The sequence below is a fragment of the Pyxicephalus adspersus genome, chromosome 12 (genome assembly GCF_032062135.1).
Source record: "Pyxicephalus adspersus chromosome 12, UCB_Pads_2.0, whole genome shotgun sequence".
Lineage (NCBI taxonomy): Eukaryota > Metazoa > Chordata > Amphibia > Anura > Pyxicephalidae > Pyxicephalus > Pyxicephalus adspersus.
In genome coordinates this window covers 26767708-26790834 of record NC_092869.1, presented here as the reverse complement: position 1 = coordinate 26790834, position 23127 = coordinate 26767708, and the positions used below count along the sequence as shown (strand labels likewise).

Genomic DNA, 23127 nt, shown 5'->3' with positions numbered 1-23127 from the left:
CAAATATCATTCAAAGTCCAAATTCAGTTTATGGTGGACAAAGTTATTCATCACCACAAATCTAGAAAAGCATTTAAAGCCTGCATCCTTGAAAGAAAAAATTAACTTTTCTAATTATCTGTGTCTGGTATATCAGTCCTTTTGGGTTGAGGAGGGTTGACGGATACCTTTCTGTAGCACTTTAGGTCCCAGTACATCAAAGCTGAAAATATAACCCTTTACAGAGAATACAAACAAGCAAAAGCATTAAATAACCTAATAAATCTATACCCCTCTTCTTTCCCTTCTCACCCACTATGATTAGTGGAAAATAGTATATGTTGAGACCTCTTGTACTGTATATGTACTTGTTACATCCTATTAATCTAAACCTCTGAATCATGCAAAAATATGAAACTTGGCATCCTTTTTTTACTTCTAGTTCTGCTTCTCCCACTAGATGGGGCTATGTACTTTGTATATCATCTGCAGCAGAACTACTACATAAACATGTTGTGATTCAGGAATTCATCCGACTCCTGATATTCATCTTCTTACTGAAAAGTCAAAACTCTTGCTGACAGCTATTGACAGTTAATAATTCTGGTTGTCAGGTCTTCCAGATTGAGATTATTTGCATACTGAGTTTATTTTCAGCCCTTTCAAAAAAGATCAATATATTTACATGCTTACAGTAAAGAAAAATATTTTGCATTTTGATTGTATGTTGGGTATTATATAAAGCTCCAATGGGGACCGCACATGACCTTTGTCTGTCTTTTATTTGTTCAAGACAAAAAGAGGGTTAAAGACTTCATTTAATAATAAATTGCAATAGGTACATTATTTGTAAGGATAGAAAGCTAATTTAACATGAGTAAAAAACGGATAAATAGAAATTTTACATTTATGTTGTTTACACTCAGAGCAAGGTTTTTAAGGATGCAAGTTCATTACATTTTACATTTGTTCTGGAAATACTGCACAGCTGCTGTGGAACTAAATGTTAGTCAAATCATAGCTGCAGTCCTGTCAATTATTTGCTTTTCACCACCCCTCACAAGCATTTACTGTCTGTGATATGAGGAGTATAATATACAAAAAGTATCAACAATCCTGGAAGGGGTAGTTGTAAAATAATATTGTCCCAATAATTTTGGTTACCCATACTACATGTGGGCTGTTATGCTGTAACCAGAGTAATTGGACTGCATTTATGTTTAAATTGTGCAATATCAAATTAATTCCAATTAGTTTGTCTCTCTTTGCAAAAAAAAATGAGATAAAGATGCTATTGTCTACATACTGTTAGCAATTAAAGGAGATTTATATGTGTCTATACCTGATGCTTTCTAAACTGACTGACTGTAATAAAATATTTTAGGTTGACAATGTGTATTTTGTTGCAGGAGCATATCTACAAGCTCATGAAGAGTGATAGTTATGCACGATTTCTGCGCTCCAATGCCTACCAGGACTTGCTCATGATGAAAAAGAAGGTAAAGCTGGGGTGGACATGCTTGCATCCTCCGCACATTACTGATTCTGGCCTGCTGCTTGCTAACAGTGTGGAAATGAGAACTGTGTCCTTTGTTTGTATATTCATCTTCTTTGCACGAGGACTAAATGTCATCTCCCTGCCAGCTGTTTTAACATAATACAAAAACTTTTCCCATTGCATAGACTACTGCAGTTTACATTGTCTGTAATTTGGTATACTTCATACTGTTGGATCTGTTAAGTCTTCGGTCCATGGTCATACAGATATGGAATAATAGAAAAGTCTGTTACTTCATTCAAAGCCATCTCAACAATTAAAAGGCATGATGTCTCATTTGTGGTGAACATGAAGCCTTTTCATTGACCAGTCTTGTCCTTTAAAGTTACTTGAAATGAATGCTGGTATTAGTGCAGGATAGGATGTCTTTATGCTTATGCTGTATAGGCTGGCAAAGCATTTATGGCAGTCAATTATGCACTGTATGTTGTGTAAATGCAGCTGGCTAGAAAAAGAGCTTACACAGTACATACGGATGTGAAATAATGCAGTTTGCTGCATGTTTGTATGTAGCCAATCTGCTTGGTACTTTAGAAATCTATTTATGTCAGTAGGGCCTTTTCTCATCAGAGTGGTGCATTGTATCAAACTTTGGCAATATTCTACTGTTTTGAGAGCATTGATCTACAGTTTCCCATTTAGGTCAGGGTAATGGAGACCTTCAAAACCATATTACATCTGAATGGCAACATGGATTCAGTTGCACAAGATACTGCATACATTTCAGTTGCATCTAGTGTGAATGAGACTCAAAGAACAAGTCTACATACTAATGAAAAGCCATGTTGGTGAAACTGAGAGAAACAAAATGCAGATACTTCAGGACTATAGCAGTTATAGTGCTCAGAATAGTGCTGGCTATATAGCTATAGTAAATTGAGCCTATTGAAACCTAAGTGGGAATAAATTAAAATTCAGTGGAAGGAGCTCAAATGCATCGATTGGTAAAGTGCTAAACGTTTTTCTCAACCATTGTGTTCTAATCATCTATGCTGCAACACTAGCAATCTGTTCCTGTCATTAATAAGGATGTTAACAGTTTGCACGCTACTCAGATCCAGTATCCATGATCCTTAAAAGCTGTGGCTATCAATTTCAGTAGCTATCAATATAAACATCAACTAATGAATCCAATACAATTTAGTAATGGACAGATTGTGGATAGCATAATTTTATTTTATCTTTTGTTAATTGTATTATTAAAAATGGTAAACAGTGGCTCTTTCAAGGTAATAAAATCATTATTACTTATCATAAAAGCCGCAAAAAGTAATGGAAACTAAAACCAGTTTTCTACTTTCTGTCTATCTGGGGCTTTGACTTATTTTCTGGCTTTTTATTTCTTTTGGTGCTCTGGCAGACAGATTTCCCCGCTGTACTTTGATTCTGCTTACACGGTTTCATAAAACTTTTCTCGTTACATGTACAAGTAGTGTAATGTAGTTCTTACACGTAATGTAGTACAGAATACAGGTGAGTAAATCTATCCACGAATCTAGCAGTTTTGGATAACTTTGGTGAATCAGGCCAAGGGGGTTTCTTTCAGTAATTTATGATTTTCAAACTCTTTTGTTTATGTATATGCTCATTCACCCTACCTCACAAAAACCAAGCAAATAATAAATCTTGATTGTTAGTAGTATGAATTGCACTGTTTCTTACTGATTCAATAAAGTTCTAAGGACTTTATTCAGAAGAATCAGAAAATCATAAGATTGATTCGTTCATATGTTGTAGAGAGGATTGAGACCAATAGTAGAAGTTGCCAGAATCCTTTGGTGAAGACATATTGTCACTTCAGTTCCACAGAGGTATAAAAAGCCAGCTTGTTAATAAACTTATCAACATGATTATTGATAAAGTAGGGAAGAATTACAAGCTTAGCCAAATTTGTAATGCTACATAGAAATACAAAAAAAAAAACAAGGGCATAGCCTAGTGCATTTAAAGGTATAATTTTAAATGAAAAAAACTATATTACGCTCTTACAAAGGTCCAGACGTATAGTTCCCATAACAGCCAAGAGATCAAAATCTAGTACACTGCTACACTGCTTTGCTGCTTTTCTTTGGATTTGGAACTGATCTTTTTCTATCTTTTGCTATATCATGTCCACAAACTTGCTTTAGGTGCCGCCAGCCCAGCTGGATTAAAAAACATCCCAAAAAATTACTAATGCCAGCTTCTTACAAACTGCACTAAGGTTGATGACTATTCTACTCACAGTGGATTTGGAAAGCAAAGTTTAATTGAAAAGGCTTTTTTCCACCTTAGCATCCCTTGTCACTTTAATAATAAACACAAAATCATAAGAATCCCATCCACCAAACGTCCTTCTGGAGAACATTTTAAAAATCTCTGTGATCAGAAAATATTTTAGATTTTCACCCTAAAAAAGAATTTATACTACAACATTATGTAAACTGCTATTCCTGACTTGGTACTAAAGTATATAACTTGCCTGGTTGGTGTTTTATTCTTCTGTCTTTATTACCTTCTGAATCATTGACCCAGAATGAGCATTTAGCTCAGGTGTTCAGCTTATTGTGACACATGTCACACAGTTATCTGCATGCTTGTCATGCTTTTAGCTTGTTTATTTCGCAATGGCAGTTTACATAATCTCTTAGTATGTGTCCTCTTTAGAGCACTCTCTTCAGTATGCAATGAATGACTAGATGCTAGCACCAATTTTTATCATTTTACTTTATAACATTTGCTGTTATACAGGAAAAAGGTAATAAGGAAGGACAAGTGATTTGTGTTACCACACTATAAATTATTATAGTGATTCAAAAGAAATGCTTAATGATAACTGTCAAACCTGCTAAAGGAACTGTAATTTTTATTTGTTCTACACAACTCTGCCAGATTGTACAGCTATTAAAGTCACTCCCAGTTTGTGGTGGAAGACTTTTCTCTGAAGAGAATTGCAATTCCTTTAGCACACAAAACCGTAAACAGATATACACAGTAATAAACTGTGTATTTAACTGTTGTTAACAGATTAAAATGCTGCTTTAGGCTGTACAGTGTGTAGGGTTGATATTACTGTTGTGTTAAAAATGTTGGCAAAGCATGTAAATCATATCTTGGGTATCATTTAATGCAGTGGTCGCCAACCTTTTGGTTGTCACGAACCACAAATCTCACGGATGAGCATGCGCAGGAAGCTGTGTGTCACTCAGAGAGGAATACACTTCCCCCAGAGTGACATCATGATGCAGGAAACCACCCACTCTCCCATTGCAGGTCTGAGCCTGTCCAAAGACACAACCCGCCCACCGTCACAAGCCTGAGATCCATATGGGGGGCATGCATTTGTGTTTTAAACGAGAAGGTAAAGTTTAAAACGAACTCCAGGTGTGATATGTATTCGTTCATGTCTACTGGGCTGTATTTCTATACCAGCAAGTAGCTAGCAGACAGTTTCTTCAGCTTTTTAAAAGATACATCATTATTTTTCTTTGTTTAATCCACCAGAGCTTTTAATTGATTTTAGGCATAGCATGAATTTTCAAAGCATTGTGCCACACATACACATATACAGGAAGCAATTTTTTTTAAAAAAACATGATCTTGGAGAAATGTGGAAGTCTATATAGAACTAATGAGTCCAGTACTTTCATAGCCACTGATCTGGAACTAGCATCCCATACACAAGCTTACATATTGCCTTGACTTAGCAGGTAGGATTACTTTTCAAGAATAATGACTGAGAAGGTATTGTCATGCTAAATTCCCAATTTTAAAAACATGATTTCATGAAGTCATCTGAGTTTACAGAGTTCCCCCCTTGCATAGTTATATTTCACCATGCTGAATAACCTCTAACACTCACCTATACCATTTTGATATACATCTAATCCCAAAGTAGGGGAACACACCAGTTGATTAAAGATGTGGTAAATCAAGTTTGTTTTTTGCCATCACAAGTAGGGAACGTTCCCTTCATTTTTTCTGGCTTGTAGACAGGGGGAAGGGAAAATGAAAGGATATATTTTCAAAGCAACAGAGGCCCCACCCCCACCCGTCTTATTAAACATGTCTTGTCTTTTAATAGTATACTAGCTGATTACCCTGTGTTGCCCGGGTATTTATTTATTGCAATCTTATATTATACAGGAAAATGAATCAAAAAAAGCTATAGTGTTAAATCAAAGAAATGTTTTTTTACAGGTTTTAAAAGTATTAGTACAATATACAAATAAATGAAAATACAATTAAATTAAATTAACCTAAATCAATGGCATATATTCCAGTGCTGTTTTAAATGTTTTAATAAGAACATTGTGTTCATGAAACATCCTTAGTAACCTTAAGACAAACTGAAATTTTGTTACTAAGATGTAGGTGCACCTCTGGTCAGTTTCTATTAGTTTGTTTTCAATAAAATATAGTTGTAGAAATTTTGGTGGTTGATCTGGCAGCGGAAGTAACGATCCGCTTTATGGTAAAGTTGCCCTTGCACTGTGAATGTGAATGGAAATCCAGGCTGTTGGACAACTGATGTGGCGTCGAATGATTCCATTTGGAAACATGAGTTGTATTTTCTGATGTTGTTAAGAAAATGCTTTGACTCTGAGGTATTTGCTGATGTGTAATTCCAAAGTTCTTGTGGTGGTGTTTCCATTTGGCAGTTTGACTTTCCCTTTTTTTCAGCAAATACCAGGAGACTCAGATATAAACTTCTTGGCTTGACAGTAACTACAAACCATTTACATTTTTCTGGTAGTAAAACTTGCATGCTGCGAGTACTTGTAGTAGCTCTTTCTCTCATTTCCTGTACTCAGGTCTAACGCTGTTGTACTGTTTCTGAAGCTTTAGATGTAGTAGCTCTATCCCTGATTTTCTTTAGTCGAGCCTCATGCTGCTGTACTGTCTCTGAAGCTCTAGATGTAGTAGCTCTATCTCTGTTATCCTGTAGCCGGGTCTCACGCTGTTGTACTGTCTCTGAAGCTCTAGATGTAGTAGCTCTATCTCTGTTATCCTGTAGTCAGGTCTTACACTGTTGTACTGTCTCTGAAGCTCTAGATGTATTAGCTCTTTCTCTCATTTCCTGTACTCTGTGTCACGCTATTGTACTGTCTCTGAACCTCTAGATGTAGTAGCTCTTTCTCTCGTTTCCTGTAGTCGGATCTCACACTGTTGTACTGTCTCTAAAGCTCTTGATGTAGTAGCTCTATCTTCCTTATTCTGTAGTCATGACTCACGCTGTTGTACTGCCTCTGAAGTTCTAGATGTAGTAGCTCTTTCTCCCATTTCCTGCAGTCGGGTCTCATGCTGTTGTTCTGTCCCTGAAGCTCTAGATGTAGTAGCTCTCTCGTGCAGCGTGGCAAGTCTTCTATTCCTGTCCTCGGGATTTTCTTGTCTACGGTGTTGTTTCATTTTTTTTTGCCTTCAGCCAATTGCTTTACGTTTTCTCAAAGGCATTATTACAGGCCAGAAATTTGTAAAAGAGTGCAAAAAAAAAGTATTTAAAAATATAAGCAAAAGGCCTACACACTGAGCAATAGATACACACATACATACATACATGCAAATATACCTCTGACATATACCACAGCGGTGCACTCACATGAGCCAAATGTCTAGCAAGTTTGGTTTAAATGTTTCGATGCGTTTCCAAGTGATGGTGGAACATAGCAAGTTTGGTTGAAATGTCTTCATGCGTTTCCTAGTGATTACATACACACATCCATATATTAAACACATTCATACATATATACATCCAAGTATAGCTCTGACATATAGCACAGCGCTGTACAAAGATCAGCGGTGCACTCACATGAGTCGTAAATCTAGCAAGTTTGGTTTAAATGTCTCGATGCGTTTCCGAGTGATGGTGGAACATAACAAGTTTGGTTGAAATGTCCTCATGCGTTTCCTAGTGATCACCAAATATAGCTCTGGCATATAGCACGGCACTGGACAAAGATCAGCGGTGCACTCACATGAGTCTCAGTCATATGTCTAGCAAGTTTGGTTGAAAGGTGTCAATGCGTTTCCGAGTGATGGTGGAACATAGCATGTTTGGTTGAAATGTCTCCATGCATTTCCTAGAAATGACATACACATATGCATTTTCGAGTGATGATGGAACATACATGGTGGAACAAGATTTTGCATCGTGGTAAAGATTAAACTAAATCTTGTTTTTTTGTATTTTACAAAACCAGCAGCTTTGATACACCCTTTCTCAGTTTTTTTTTACCTCTGAGGATTTATTTTAGATCTCAGGAACCACTGATAAATCAATGTATTTGGGGGTTAGTGGGGAATAAAGCATCTTAAAGTAGTGGCCAGTGAAAAGAATGACCCCTTACAGTGGTTGCTAGAAAACCACATTCATAGACAACTGAATACTTAGTTGGAGTCATGCAGCTGGCTCTACCAACTGGCCTTCAAAATGTCCAGGCATCATCAAATTGGATATCAATAGGCCACAGTTAGAGGACCCTCTAGCAACTTCTGGAGGAACCCACAGAACCGGGAGGAGAATGGCTCCCTTGTTTTTTTTGTTAAATCTGCAACTTCTTAAATAGAGCAAAATCAATTATATAAAATTGTAGTCATGTTTTCCTGACTTGATTTTTTCTTTTTTGTCTTTTTGTATATTTATATTTCATAAGCCTGTATTTTTTAAATTAACTAAGACAGAAATGTTTATTTACACATACAAATTAAATTAACCACCTAGCCGGTATGCCCGACCTTCGTACGGGCAAAAAAAAATGGCTAGGATGGTTAACCCCGTAATTTTGTCACATCCTTACCTCCATGGTCCCGCTGTGCACATCCAGCGGGACCATGGAGGTAAGGATTCCAGCGTCGTTTTCCCATTCCAGCGTCGTCCTCTGTCCATCGTCGTCCGTCAATCTCCAGCGTGGGGTGCCAGCGGGACCGGTAAGATGCCGGCCAGTATCTTGTGTTCTGCTGCCCGGCATCTTGCGTTCCGCCGCCCGGCCGGCTGAACACAAGATACCGGCCGGCATCTTACCTGGTCCCGCTGATGGTCCACGTCCGTCTTCGTCCAGCGCCAGATGATCTCTGCAGGGAGAAGCCGTCCGGCGGAGAAAAAAAACCGGACGGCTCCTCCCTGCGTGCGTGATGACGTCGGCACGTGTGCGGGAAATTCAAATAGAAACTCATTCATTCATTTTGTATTGGATTCAATACAAACTCCTGTATTCAATCCAATACAAAATAATTCAAATAAATACAAAGTTTGTAATTGGTAAATTCAAACTGTCATTTTGTGTTGGATTGAATACAAACTCCTGTATCCAATCCAATACAAAAAATAAAAAAAAATAAAATAAAAGTAAATAACTTGGAAATTCAAATTTTTATTTTGTATTTGATTGGATACAAACTTGCGTATCCAATCCAATACAAAATAATATAAAATTAATACAAAGTACATAATTGGTAAATTCAAACGCTCATTTTGTATTGGATTGAATACAAACTCCGGTATCCAATCCAATACAAAAAAATACAAAAAAATAAAAGTAAATACATTTTTTATATTCATAATATCTACTAGAACCCCTGTTCGGACATATTTCTGTAAGTTACAGGTCTACAATTTAAAAAAAAAATTTCATGAAAAACAGTGGATCACTTTTGGTACAGAAATCTAGACCTCAGTGTAACGCTCAGGTGGTTAAGACATCTGTTTTGTGTGGATTTGCCCTTGTTATTGTTTACTCTTTTTTTTTTTTTTTTTTTCAAATTTTGTGCATACTTTTTAGTAATGCCACTTGGTGAAACAGATTTTTTTCAGGTCGGTATTCACCATTGCGACAAAAAAGTGTTATGAACTGTCTTTGTACACTTTTTCTTCTCATTTATTTTATATAAGTTAGTATTTAGGTTGGTCAGAAGTCTTTGAAAATTGATATAGTAAATAAGACAACCGTTCTTTTCAGCTGCCAATGATTTGATACTTTGCCTTTTCTACTGGTTAAGCAGCATATTCCTAATTAACACAAAGCCATATAACTTCTGCTGGGACAACTCTATATTGAAATAGTTTGTGGTTTTGCTATACAGTACTCCATTATTTCTGTAATTTTGAGAGCTGCAGGCAAATTCATTTAGAGGAAAATAAAATTTGAAGACAAATTTATTGGTAGATTTCTGACGATTTCTACCTGTGACCATTTGTATATGATTTGCGACTAAAGATTTTAATCATACAAGTGGATGATCAAGTCATTTGTGTTTGAGGATAGCTGGGGTTCTATAGACTGATACTTTGCATTTTAAACTTGCCTAGCTTTAAGGGAACATCTATCAAAGATTGGATTACCTTCTTACACTGCTGGCATGCTTTGTAGCATTTAAGGCAGAACTAAACTAAAAAAAAGCACTCACCTGTCCCAGTTCCAATACAGACGCTGCTATCTTCTTTTCTTTGATCTATCTAGTTTTGATCTTCAGCTATTTTGATTGGCTGGGCTCCAATGCAGTATCTCCCATGCACCTGTTCATTCAATCTTGGCAGCTGAAGGGTAAGCCAGGATGCGTCCCATATCCTGGCTTCCTACACTAGAAAGAAGATGGTGATGGTAAGAATTCTTTCCACAGAGAATGTCTGATCCCAAATCTACTGGCTCCGCTTTAAGGCTCTGGTCTAAAGTAGCCCTCCATTTTACACAACAACAATGGAACTTTCATCCTTTTTTTTCACCACTTGGTGAACCTGAATCAAACAAGTTAAATGTGGTGATTTTCATAAGAATCATTGTCTATTATGTCTACTAAATACTCCATTTTACACAACAACAATGGAACTTTCATCCTATTTTTTCACCACTTGGTGAACCTGAATCAAACAAGTTAAATGTGGTGATTTTCATAAGAATCATTGTCTATTATGTCTACTAAATACTACATTTCAACTGCAGGTCATATTGCTACCTAATAGAAGCTGTAACTGTAACTTTATGTTAAGCTGCATGTGGTGTGATGTTGTGTGTTTATAGATTAAAGGATTCCAAACAAGGAGGACATTCCAATAATAAACATAGAACATGGAAACAACTGAGTTGATTTACTAAAGAAGTAGAGAATATAATTTTCAAGGAATGTTCACTTATCTGTGTAAGGTGCAACAAGGTAAAAATTCACTTGCAAAGATTACTTAATCAGGTTCAAGGTGAAACGAACATTTTGTTTTTTTACTTTGCAGTGCAAATATTCACTTGGTTTAGTAAATTAATCTGTGTGGGCTTCAGCCAGGTGCAAACCAAAATCTTGTTTCTTTTTTTCTTGTAAGTTTTTGTTGTACATGATTAAGTATTCTTTAAAAAGTGAATTTTCAATTTGTTTTCTTCATTTACTGAGATAATTGAAAATAACATAAAATTAATCTATTGAAATTGAACATCCTCTACTCCTACAGTATATCAAGGTCAGAGTCTGAATTTGTTTAAGGGCAGTAAAGTGTAAAGGAGTCTAGAATTTTTTGTCACTCAAGATTTACACAGCTTGTGTGAAGAGTGGGTGAAATTTGTGTGAACATGTGTGAAAGCATTTATAAATATACCCCCTATGTGTTAGAAAAGATTACATTTACTTTTCTCATAATCATTTTTTTCTGGCGTATTGTAAGATAGAGCTGGTTGGTGTATCTGTTCAATTGTATTCTCTACACCTACAGGAACCAGCCTGAAGCTTTGCAGCTGGTAAATACAGTTTGGTAGTTATTGTAGATGCCTAAATTGTATATGTTTTATGTGAGGGTTAAAATAGAACAGTTTTATTAAAGATTTATGTGGTCTGTGAGATGGAATATGCAACTTTACCTAACCATTCTGTTGCTTTGTCTTATAGCTAAGCATTACTGCATTAATCTTACCTGCTTTCAGCAATATCAGCATAAATTAAACTCTGCCAGTCTGTGTGCATGTTTGTCAGCTGCTTGGATGTTAACTGTGTTAGCTTCCATTCATAATGTTTGGTAAACTGTGGCTGCCTTGCTGTGGTCCTCTATGACTCATGCATAGTGACAGTGTGCACACTTTGCTCATACTAATTTACGTTTAGTATATTACACAATAAGATGAAAACACATTTTTTTTTACAGAAATACATTTTTAGGAATGTATCAGATAAATATTTCCTAAATATTTGCATTAGTTTCAATATAAATTGAGTTTTGTTATAAATTAATATGCACCATAAATAAAATGTAAAATATCCCAAAGCCAATTTAAAATATTGCCATGCAAAAATATACTAGTATTTAACACTGTAGTGATTTTAAATCCCTGTCTCTCGCTCCCATCCCCATTTTCTATATATTCTTATATAAAATATATGTAGAGATTTACCCTTTAGATTCTCTATAAAGATTGAATGTTCCAAATCTGTAAAAAATGATGGTTCTATTGCAATAGTTTTAATAAATAAATTATACATATGTACAAAAGGTAGATACATTTCTTTGTAAGCACATAAAGGTACATATAATTGCCATTATATATTAGGTAATAAGGATAACCAGTAAAATCATGATTTTTAGCAAGCTCTGTTGCAAATTGTTTTAATTTCAGAAGTATTCATTTGAAAGGAATTAAAAATGTAACTTTATTATTTAAAACTTATTGCAAAGAAAAATGTAACTTAAATATTATAGTAAATAATAATAAAAAAAGTTAGGGCTGATTCACACATGTCTTATCAATAAGTGATCTCTTGCATCTCCTCGCAGCTGGCACCTTGCTCGAGCACTTATCTGGTAGCACTGGTTCAAAAAGCACCAATGTCTGTACACGTGACAGTTATTCATTCCCCAATTCATTCCATATAGGAGCTACCACAGGGAGACGTTACATGGCGCCTCCCCCAAAGCAGCAGCATTTCCTGGTGTGAGATAGCAGTAAATGCACCGCAACCTCACAGTTTGAACTGGCCCTTAATAAATTACAACATTTCAAATAAAAATCTGATGTAAAAAAATAATGGAAGTTTATCAAAAAATAAAAATGAAATAATCTGGTGCCATTTAAGATGAATGCTATAAACCTACCTAAAGGCAGCTTAAATAAAAAAAAAAAATTATTTAATTAGGTAAATGGGCCTGATTTAATAAAGCTCTCTAACCTGGGAGATCCAAACAACCTGGAATGGATCGGGTCTAGGATTTAATTATTTGCTAACAAATAGCTTACTTTAAGAAATCCAATTCAGGATTGCTGGATTGCCCAGGTTCACCGTTGAAAGGGTATACGCTCTTGCCTTGGAGACCTTTATTAAATCAGGCTCAATGCCTCTACAAATATTGTCCCAGTATTCCTGTGTTATGCCATAGATATACATAGTTGTTCTTGTGTAGTCTAGGGCTACACCGGTGAAAAAATCTCTATGCTAATGAGAGATCTAGGAATGAACCACTAGCAGATATAATTAAAAGACATTGATGTAATTTTCTTTTTAAAAATAAAGGTTTCAAATTGTTTTTTCAAATGCAAATAAATACCTGAAGCTGACCTACCATCAACTACTTTAGGCTGGCCATCATTCAACCTGAATGACTGACAAGAGAAGTTGAATTTTTTAATTACATTTGTATTTTATTGAACTTTTACTGTACTTTAACTGCTTATTGGCAGTAGTTACATTTGCATTACATTTACATCAAGGTGATGCTAATGAGATTGTAAGGCACTAAACATTAATCTATGTAATGGGCCAAAGTAACCTGTACTTTATTTTTAACAGCACTGATACAGCCATCCCATTTTACAGTTCCGTCCTCTCCTTCCCATGTGAACACAGATTTGAGAAGCCGTTGTACTGATTTTCTAAAACATTCCCAATTTTAGAAGAAGGTTAGGCACATTTTAAAAAGCCAGAGACTTGTAGGGAATTAAGGCAAAACAAAAAATGTGTAGCACAGCAAACAATCAACAATCGCTATGAACTATGAAAACATCTTTTCTCTGTATGTCCTTATATTAAATAGACCAGTAAATACTGGAAAACAATTCAGTGAAAACAATCTAAAGCACTTAAAAATAACAAAAAAATTTAGAAAACCAAATGTTACAATGCAGGAGTAATTTGAAAGCCAAATCCCTTAAGATTCTAAAATAAAGTTTCCAAATAAATATATAAAAATCATGACATAACTGCTTTGGCTACTGCAGCAAAGAACATTTAACGCTACAGTTCAAAATATTATTTTCACTTTTTTTTTTAATTTTGTTTTTTTTTTTTTTTTTTTGCTTTTCTAACATTGATAGCATAGTAAGCACACACACTTCTAAAGGTTGAAGGCTTTTTTCTCCTGTATTTTTTCTTTCCCAAACCCCTTTTTGTTTTTTAAGACTGAAAATGAGCAAGGGCGTAGAACCTCCCTAGAAAAGTTCACTCGCAGTGTGGTAAGTCTGGAGAGGTCAACTTTTTTTTTGACACCTAAGCTGTTAAATAAAACAAAAGAAAATGAGTATGTGTTGTTGCTTGCAATTATGTGATTCTATATGTTGTTACATTTTCATTTATATTGCCTTTTTTTGTCAGAATGTTTTGTGTTATGTCTGCTTACATAAGTTGACTTTTCTAGAATCCTACTAAGTTTAATAGTTTATTTTAAACATATTGGGAAAAAAAGTAAATTTACATTTGCAAAAAAAAGTTTTATATTTATAGAAGGTTTGTGTGCACAGTAATAATAGGAATTTTTTGGTATAGCTGTAATATGTTATGCTGGTCATCTGAATGTGTTTTTGAGATATATTTTTGTACTTGGATGCATATATATTGACAATGACAAGACAATCTTATGACACAAGATCTTATAAAAAAAAGTTCTTCTCACTTCCTAAATAAAGCTAAGGGGACAACTTTATAAGTATAATTATTACTTTATATGGTTGAAACTTCCCACTTCAATCTCTATGGACCCTTTACGTCAGCAGCAGTAGTATTATGTATTTATATAGTGCTGACATATTAAGCAGTATTTTAAGTAGTCTGTAGTCATGCCACTAACTGTCAGTCAAAGGAACTCACAATCTCATGTCCTTATTATCGTCTGAAAACAATATTTTGCAATCATTCCCACTGACCAGAAAGGGAATGAGCGCTGTACACGGGGGGGGGGGGGGGGGGGGGGCTGTTCTGTTATCCTTACTCAGCCAAACATTGATCCAACAGGATGGATTTTTGAACGACATAGGGGGACCACTGTACACATGCTAAATTTGACAATAATCTAACATGTGTACATAAGTTAAGGTAATTTTGGTGTAAAAGACAACATTCTGTTTTTTGCAGGTGGGAGGAAGCTCACACAGACAAGAAAAGGATATACAAACTTTATGTAGATAGTGTCCTAGCTGAGTTTCATACCTAGGACTCTAATGCTGCAAGTAAGAGAGTACTAGCCATTGAGCCATTGTGCAAACTCTTAAAAATCAAAACCGAAAGCAAATAAATAAATAAAGATTTAGAATAGGCTGATTGGTGTAGGTAACAGAAAAGCAAATTATAACCTTGAACATAGGATACATTTATTATGTTGAGGATGCCATTTAGGAGATATATACCAGACAAATATTAGAATACACAAAGATAAATTGATTGGTACACTCACATGCTGAACAAATAAAGCATGATAGCCCTAAAACCAGCTTTTGATGTACTTTTTTTTTTTAAACCACCCGTTAGGCAATAGGACACACTCAAAAACAGGAGAATTGTCCTTATGAAACTTTAGGCTTTCAAGCAACATTTGAAAATCTTATGCAATTTTGGTGGCTTAGTGAATTATGTGCAGTGTCAAAAAACACAATTAGATTGATACTACATACGATGATCTAAAGCAATGTTAGCCAATTAATATTCACCCATACCAATATATTTTCTACCAAGGTGTATCAGCAATGATCTCAACACTGGGGTTCATAGATCATATATTGATCCCCTATCCTTGCCCTGTATGCATATGTTGGGTTTCTTAAGTGGTTCTTATGTCTTGTTAAGATTTCTTTAAAAATTAGTTTTTTCCACTTTCTCTACCTCCTGCTGCAACGTGGCAGTTGACAAGCTGTGTTTCACCTGCTATGGGTTGCACTGCACTTTCTTTGGGTGCAGTATATATTATTGAGGTGAGTTTGAACTGCATGCACAGTAAGTCAAATGCAGCCATTTCTTGTCAAACACTGAGTTTGACAAGAAATTTGCGTTTAAACTTCAAGGAAAGCATTTCTCAAAAACACCTGTTGTCACACAGACAATTATTTGGTCATTTTGGGGTTTTAGTAAACGGTTGAGTTTAATTTCTTGACAATCTGTTTTCCTTTCTATCCATGATATTTTTAGAATTCTTCTAGAAACCAAATTTCAAAGACTTCATTCTTTTTTCATCTTGCTTCTTTATGGTCCAGTTTTTACATCCATAGAGAGTGACAAAAAGTACTATAGCCTGGACAATTCAGATCTTTTTGTCAGTGTCTTTTTTTCTCTTCTCTTCCAAGTGCCAGTTTTTGTCGTATTTTCTGACTGAAGGATCCTTTGTTGTTAATAATTGATCCAAAACTGTCTCCTGTTTCTGTGTTTTCACTATCAGTTTTGAAGGTAGCTGTCCTTTATGCTGTCATAACCTTTGTTTTATTATTTAGCTGAAGTGCTTTCTATTCTTTAACTTTCTTTATGAAAGTCTTGAAGTCCTTTACATTCTAATTTATTATTGTAGTAATCAACATATCACAAATTGTTGATGTTTCTTTTAAAAATCCTAAAACCTCTATATTATTTTTCCAACCCTGGATCTCTCATCTCTTTCAAGTTGAATAAGTATAGCAAGAATATTTAACTTTATCAAACTCCTTTCTTGATCTTGAACCAATATTTTGTTTTCGTTCGTTTCATTTCTGTCCTTTTCATTTCTGACTTTTTAAACATTGTAAAGGATACTCAAAAGAAGAACATAATGTGTTGAGGTACAGCCAGTGACATTCTTTATTTACATGTTAGACACTATGGAAGGTTCTACTGTAAAGCAATACATCACATGCTACATCTTCAATAATGTCTCTATTGTACCCTGCCTAAATTGAGCTCTTTTTCAATGGCTCTAGTCTGTGTTCAATACTAATTTTGTGCAAGTGATATTGAGAAACTGAGCATTTTCACACTCTTTCAGGTCTCCTTTTTTGGTAATAAAATATATAGCAAATCAATTTCTTTCAACCAGTCCACTATTTATTTGTTTTCCAAACTTGTTTGCATAGGATATGCCTTCTGATGCAGTGATATCTGATCTTTTGGCCTTCTTTTTTAACAGCAATCCTAATGCCTGCCTGGCCTCATATTTTATTACTGAAGGCTCTGCTGTGTTGTTGGTCTCAGTATTGGTTATTAAGGTGTTTTCAGTAAAGGCTTTCTGTGTATACCTTACATCCTTGGCTTGATTTCAGTTTAATCAGGGATGATTTTACAATAGGCATTTTGAGCATACCTACTCTGGATTGAAACATCTTCTTGATTGCATTAACATTCTAAAAAATGGTCTACATTTGTTTCCATCTTCAATGTCTTTACAGTGCTGTTGTATTGTTCCTTATAATCGCTTTAACAAGATAATCTTAAAGTTATCCATTAGCTTGTCTTCTCTTTTGTAGGATTTTCACTTTATCTTCTGTCATCCACTTTGATGTCTTTGTATTTTTATCTCCATTATGTCTTTTTATCTCTGCATTATTTTTTTGTAATCCTTCTTGATATCTTTAAACTTTATTCACAGTTATTTTAACATAAAACTATCTAAAACAGAGAATCTAACATTCTCTCAAACATTCTCTGGTGGCAATCAATTACTGGCAACAAATCATCCAGATTCCCATAAAGGAAAGTCTGTTTCCCTGTTTTATAAATAGAGCCCAAAGTGCATTTAAACACCAAAATAAAATGTAATATATGCCAGTTTACCATTCTTTAGCTTTATTGTCCCTTCATTTATACCTTATGATTCTGTTAATAACACACATTGCCTGGTTGAGAATCTTCCAGGTCCATGTATTTCAATGGCAGTAAATGACTGTCCACCAGGGAATCTTTGAGAGAATGTCAGATTCCCTGCTTTGAAAATAGAGCTCTTATAATACTATCTTAATACTCATAAAATGCTCATAGTTCATATCTTATTTTGTCAAATGGAAAAATTATTTTAATAAATACCATAGGCAGTTTGTCACTGCTTGGCATTTGCCATCGTTCTCCCCCTCCCCTCTCCATAGAGCAGAATGGTGTTGTATGTACAACACTCGTTCATGCACCATGCAGTGCTTAGTTGTTGAAAAGGATTGTGAAAGATCCTTTCCAATGACAATTATTGTACGTGTGAATGTAGCTTTAGTAGGGTTTCCATCGGGGGGGGCTTTGTCTGTGTTTGTAGGTAGAACCTGATTTTAGTTTTCCAGTCGGTATGATTAAATTCAACCCATATGTCTTATGACAATAAAACCATTGTCCGATATCTTATAGTGGGAGGGGATGATACCACTGGGGAGGAATTAGAACAAGTTAGTAAACTGTAGGTAAAGTGGGGGATAGGTCTGCAGAAAGGTAGGTGAATGCTGGTAACTTTGAGGAAATGTCACAAGTTAGTGTTACCATCTGTCAGACATTGGCATGTAATGTGGAAGGAGACATTGTTGGAGCACACTGGATTAATGTATATGTGTACAATTATATTTTGCCTATTTTAAGTATGTATGTATGTATAGATGCTGTATTTCTTGATGAAATGCTTGACCACTACATTGTTTCTAAAGTTTGCTGATTGCTGTGTTACTAGGATTTTGGTCTTCTTCATCTGCAGTGATTATCGAAGTTCATCAGTTTTATCATCTTCCTGGTCTGCATTCCATTTTTTCCAGTATATGAGTATAAAAAGATTATTGATTTGACACCCATAGCGTAAGAAGTATGGCTTTTATCACAAACAATATGTTATTTTGTATCAAGCAAGTTTGATAATGTAGTAAAGAACAATGTGCAAACTGGAGTACCTATGGCAACCATGCAACAATACATTTTCATTCAAGTCCTTTTCTGAAGATACAATTTGGTTGCTATGGGTTCTGCACATTGTTAAATTTGTTATTTCCCTACCTTTAAGATAAAGTATGTTTTTTATTATTTTATGTTTTTGTCTTTAACTTAAAACAATATCCAGCAAGAACTTACAATTTGTTTTTGTTTTTCCTTGTTTGTCTTTCACAGGGGAAGTCATTGACTTCCAAACGCCTCACTGGCCTCATGCAATCCTCCTGACAACCCAAGACAGAGGCGCTGACATTAGGCACCTAATACCCTCCAGGAAATGGTTTAGGCATGAAATGGGTCACTGTGAATGCAAAGAAACATGAAGAAATTGGAATTTTTCCAGTCTAATTCAGATGTTGTTTGTCCCTCAGTTACATCAACAAATTCTGCTTGAGCAGCTTTCCAATGACCCTAAGTTGCCAAGTATTTTTTTTTCATTTGTGTGTTTAGTTTGAGATTTGGTTTCCTGTCAGCACGGTAGGAGGAGGGTAGACAATGGAAGAAATATTTAGACTAATTCAGCAATAACTGGAGACATGTCCAAGATCGATGTGGAAATTTCCATCTCTGTTCTCCTCAGCATCTCAGCTGCAATGGATATTTTCACCACCAAGAAATCTACCTTTGCATCAGTTCAAAGAAAACATAAGAAACTAAAAATTCATATTAAAACATTATTCTGTTTCTCCTGCGTCCAGGACTGCGGGCATCTGACTTATTTTTTGTGTGTGTGTCCCTGTCGAAGAGACTATTGAAAACATTTGCTCTGCATAGTCTTATCCTTCCAAGCGCATGATGCTGCTCCAAAGATAGCATTACAAGTCAAGGTTAAACGCAAGGTTGTTGGAGAAAAAAATTATAGCAAGTCATGTTTATTTCTCTTGATTTTTTTTTTTTTTCCATTTTTGCCACTGCATGCATTTCAAGTAAAATCTGCACATTCGTTCACAGTATATGTCATTTTCTCTTCCCCATAGCTCATCTACAGTGATCAAACACAGGCTAGTATGCTTGTAACTTGGAGAATGTGGTATGCAGAAGACTCATCTTTCTAAAGAATCATTCCAAGTTTGTATCTCATAGTTCAGCAAATAATAAGCTGAAGTATATTCATAATACCAAAATTTGTAATAACTTTAGGTATATACTAGTAGGATTGCAAGACATTTCCCAGAGTAGCTGGACATTACAGAACATACTTAGTATAATCTTAGAGGAAAGCAGATACAACTAGACATGATCAATGTGTCACCTGTAGAAAGAAACAGTTATAGACCTTTTTTTAAAAAAAAAAATGCATTGTCATCATTAAATGCTGGTGGTATTGTGGGTTGCTGTAGCATTCTGGGTTCCTTCAAAAAAAATCACAGTAGTAAAGAAACTATCTAAAAGCAGATCTGGGAGTTTATAAACATGTAGTGTTCTTGTGATCATTGTTGTATTTAATTTTGCATCAAAGTCAAGAAATGAAATACCTTAATGCACGAAAAAAGGAAAAAAAATAGTTCTAAAGTACAGCAAACTATACCACCAAGATTGCTGTATGGGCTTCAGACATCAGAAATTTCATGAAAACTGTTCAAGGAAGCGTCCTTTAAATGGAAAAAGGACATAATAGTCATAAACCAGAAGTCTCTCATGAACCGGATGCCCTTATTTGGACCTTATAAAGCCCTTATTTGTAGAGTATAAATCAGAACATATTTCAGATGATGATATGGGACATAGCCTTATTTTCATAACAATTCTAAATTACACCATCTATTTCATGATAAAATACAGGATTCTCTATTCGTCCATGTTCTTGAGGAAATGGAAACCTGTGCTCCAGAGGTGGACTGATAAAAGATGGGAGTGTGCTCTTTACAAGTTCACGTAATCCTAAAGATGTGCAGTCGATCACATATTCAAATTTGTCTAATCATTGGTGTGGTAAATATTTAAAGTTGTTCACTGCAACTTCCTATCCATCCTATATCACAAAATGACCTATCGGTCCATTTACTCTTTCACCCGAGGATAGTCAGGGGAACCATACTTTGGAAAAGAATGGTACCATTTGCATACCTTGAAACAAAGAAGGGAAATAGTATAGTTTAATTTTTCTAATAGAAAAGAAAAATTAAACAATTGCAAAAATTACTTTTTTTTTAATTTTTAAAATTACTAAAAATGAGAGTTGTATGAAACTTTATCACTTACTGCTAGTTCTCTATTTGGCAAATTAGGAAAGGGGGTAATGAAAATGTACTTGGTACCTCTATTTCACCTCAAGGCTGGATTCGCACACTTGAGTCGGGAGAACGCATGGTGTGGTTAATTATGAATAACACGCCTGCATTGCAGTGCATGGAAAATTACTACCATGCATTGTGGTGCAAGGTTTCTAAAAAAATTGTATGCACCTTTTTGGTGCATAACCCAACCAAATCAAACAAGCATGGTAACATAAGGCATACATGGAAATGTGGTCCTTAGTGTTGTACAAATAGCTATACCAGCATGTTTCATGCTGAAATATTGATGCTGTTGTGAATCCAGTTATTTTGTCATGGATCCAATTTTTAGTATTGTAATCTTCAGGAGGAACTGTAAACTTCAGCCGGCATTTTTCATGGAAAACATTTTTTAGGATTTAACCCTTGAGTTTATTGTAAAGCAAGGAGTGGTTGCTTTTACACATAGATTTGCATGATTATTAGCAGGGTTATTAGGAGTTAGACATCATGCTGCCCTAGGCATATTCAAATGATGATTCTGTTTTGTACCAACTTCCCTTGTGTCACATGTTTTTTTTAGTACAAATACTGCTGGAGTGCACATTGGAGGTAAGATACATTCTGCTTCATATGCAGGATTATTTTTTAAATGTACAGACCACCATCAAAAGAAAGAAAAGAGGTTTATAGTTTCCAGAATAAAAGCATTTTGATTTTTTGAATATCCACTGCATGTCCTTGCTACAATTTTCTTGACAATTGTAGCCATAAAGATCCAGGGGTTGAGAGAAGAGGAAAAACAAATATGTAAAAACATGCCACAATTTATTGCTCCCCCCCCCCCCCCCCTTGCTGCTCAACCTTAATCCTCCTTCTAACTCAATGTACTGCCTAGGCCTAGCTTTTACCCTTCACTGTTGTGTAAGCAACAACAGGTTTGGATTTTATTGTAGCTGATGAAAAAGGTAGACAGTCACAAGCTTTTTCACCTGATTACCTTCTATTAGGCTACATACAAATGTTAGAATGATCCTTTCCAAGGACAGAAAACTGAAAGATGCATGAACGAGCGCTGTACATACAGCGCCATTCTGCTTGTTGGAGAGGGAAAGAATTACCATTGTTCGTCACTCTGTTCCATTAAAAAAAAAAAAAAACACACACACACACACAAGCAAAACATTAAAAACTAAAAAACAATCTCCTTTGAATACTGGAAACAAGACACAATTGCATGAAAAGCATCGACATAACTAAATGGTCTGTAAAACACAGAACATGGGGTAAAAGATAGATGCAGAGTTTTTTATTTTTTGCATCATGCTTACTTTCGAATTTATGCTCTGACCTGAAATGTGATCACCCTTTCAGCCTTCACAGAGAATAAAATCTTGTTTTATGACTTGATTAAACTTACACTATACCAGTTAAAATGAATACAAATAAAACAGTTGGAACAGGATAAAAAAATAAAAAATCCATTATTTTCAGAATTGTTGTATGCAGAAATAGGAAAATAGAAAAAGATTTCACAATCAAAAAAAAAAGAAAATCATATGCTGTATGTCATAACAAATAATACAGTAATTTAACATATTAATTCCATTTACACTTCTTGTATAATGTAGTTTTTATGTATATTTTCTATGTCTATTTTTCAGATGGTTGTGTCTGTTTATTTTTAATGCCACTTTCAAATCTAATCAATGCAAACCCAGCAGTACAATTCTCCTTTCTGTGATATCATTTTATGAATCCTTCTTAAAATATTAACAACTTGAATCCGAAATCACTATTAGAGACCAATATATTTAATACAGTTCGGAAAGTCTTTGAGATGAGGACCCTTATTCTTAGAAATGACTGAAGAATTTTATGATTCATGTTGCTAAATAATGCAACCATTATAAAATCTTTTTAAAAGTATACTACCTAAATACATTTTAGCGAATGAGACAAAACAATCAATTGTGAAGAACACAAGGGAAATGTAAAAAAAGCAGAATTTTTATATGCACATTATTGAATATTAAAAACTAGCACAGCCTCACCTCATTGATTAAGCTAAAGTATAATTCACTTCATGTTTTCTGTTGGAAACAGAAAAATGCACTAAACTTACCAAATATGATCAAGTTGTGCCAGCTTCAATCAACCAGTCAAATGCTAGCAAAAACTTTAGATTTTTTTTTCTTTGCACATGGTTGGCTTTTTCACGAAGGTTAGCATGTCCACTCCATTAACCTTTCTGGTGGTATTCCCAAGTGTGGAGTGTGGCTCAGGGTAAATTTCCATAATAAAAGCGGT

General features: G+C 35.0%; 1 protein-coding gene across 1 annotated transcript in view; it reads left to right on the top strand.

The window, feature by feature from the left end:
• Window positions 1–22537, top strand: part of RGS6 (regulator of G protein signaling 6) — a 215153-nt gene extending 192616 nt beyond the window's left edge. Inside the window, exons 19-21 of the mRNA XM_072428837.1 lie at window positions 1389–1478; window positions 13879–13932; window positions 18779–22537. Of these exons, the coding sequence (XP_072284938.1) occupies window positions 1389–1478; window positions 13879–13932; window positions 18779–18829 (195 nt within the window). The 3' untranslated portion in view covers window positions 18830–22537. The remainder of the gene's footprint in view (window positions 1–1388; window positions 1479–13878; window positions 13933–18778) is intronic.
• The last annotated feature ends 590 nt before the right edge of the window (window positions 22538–23127 follow it).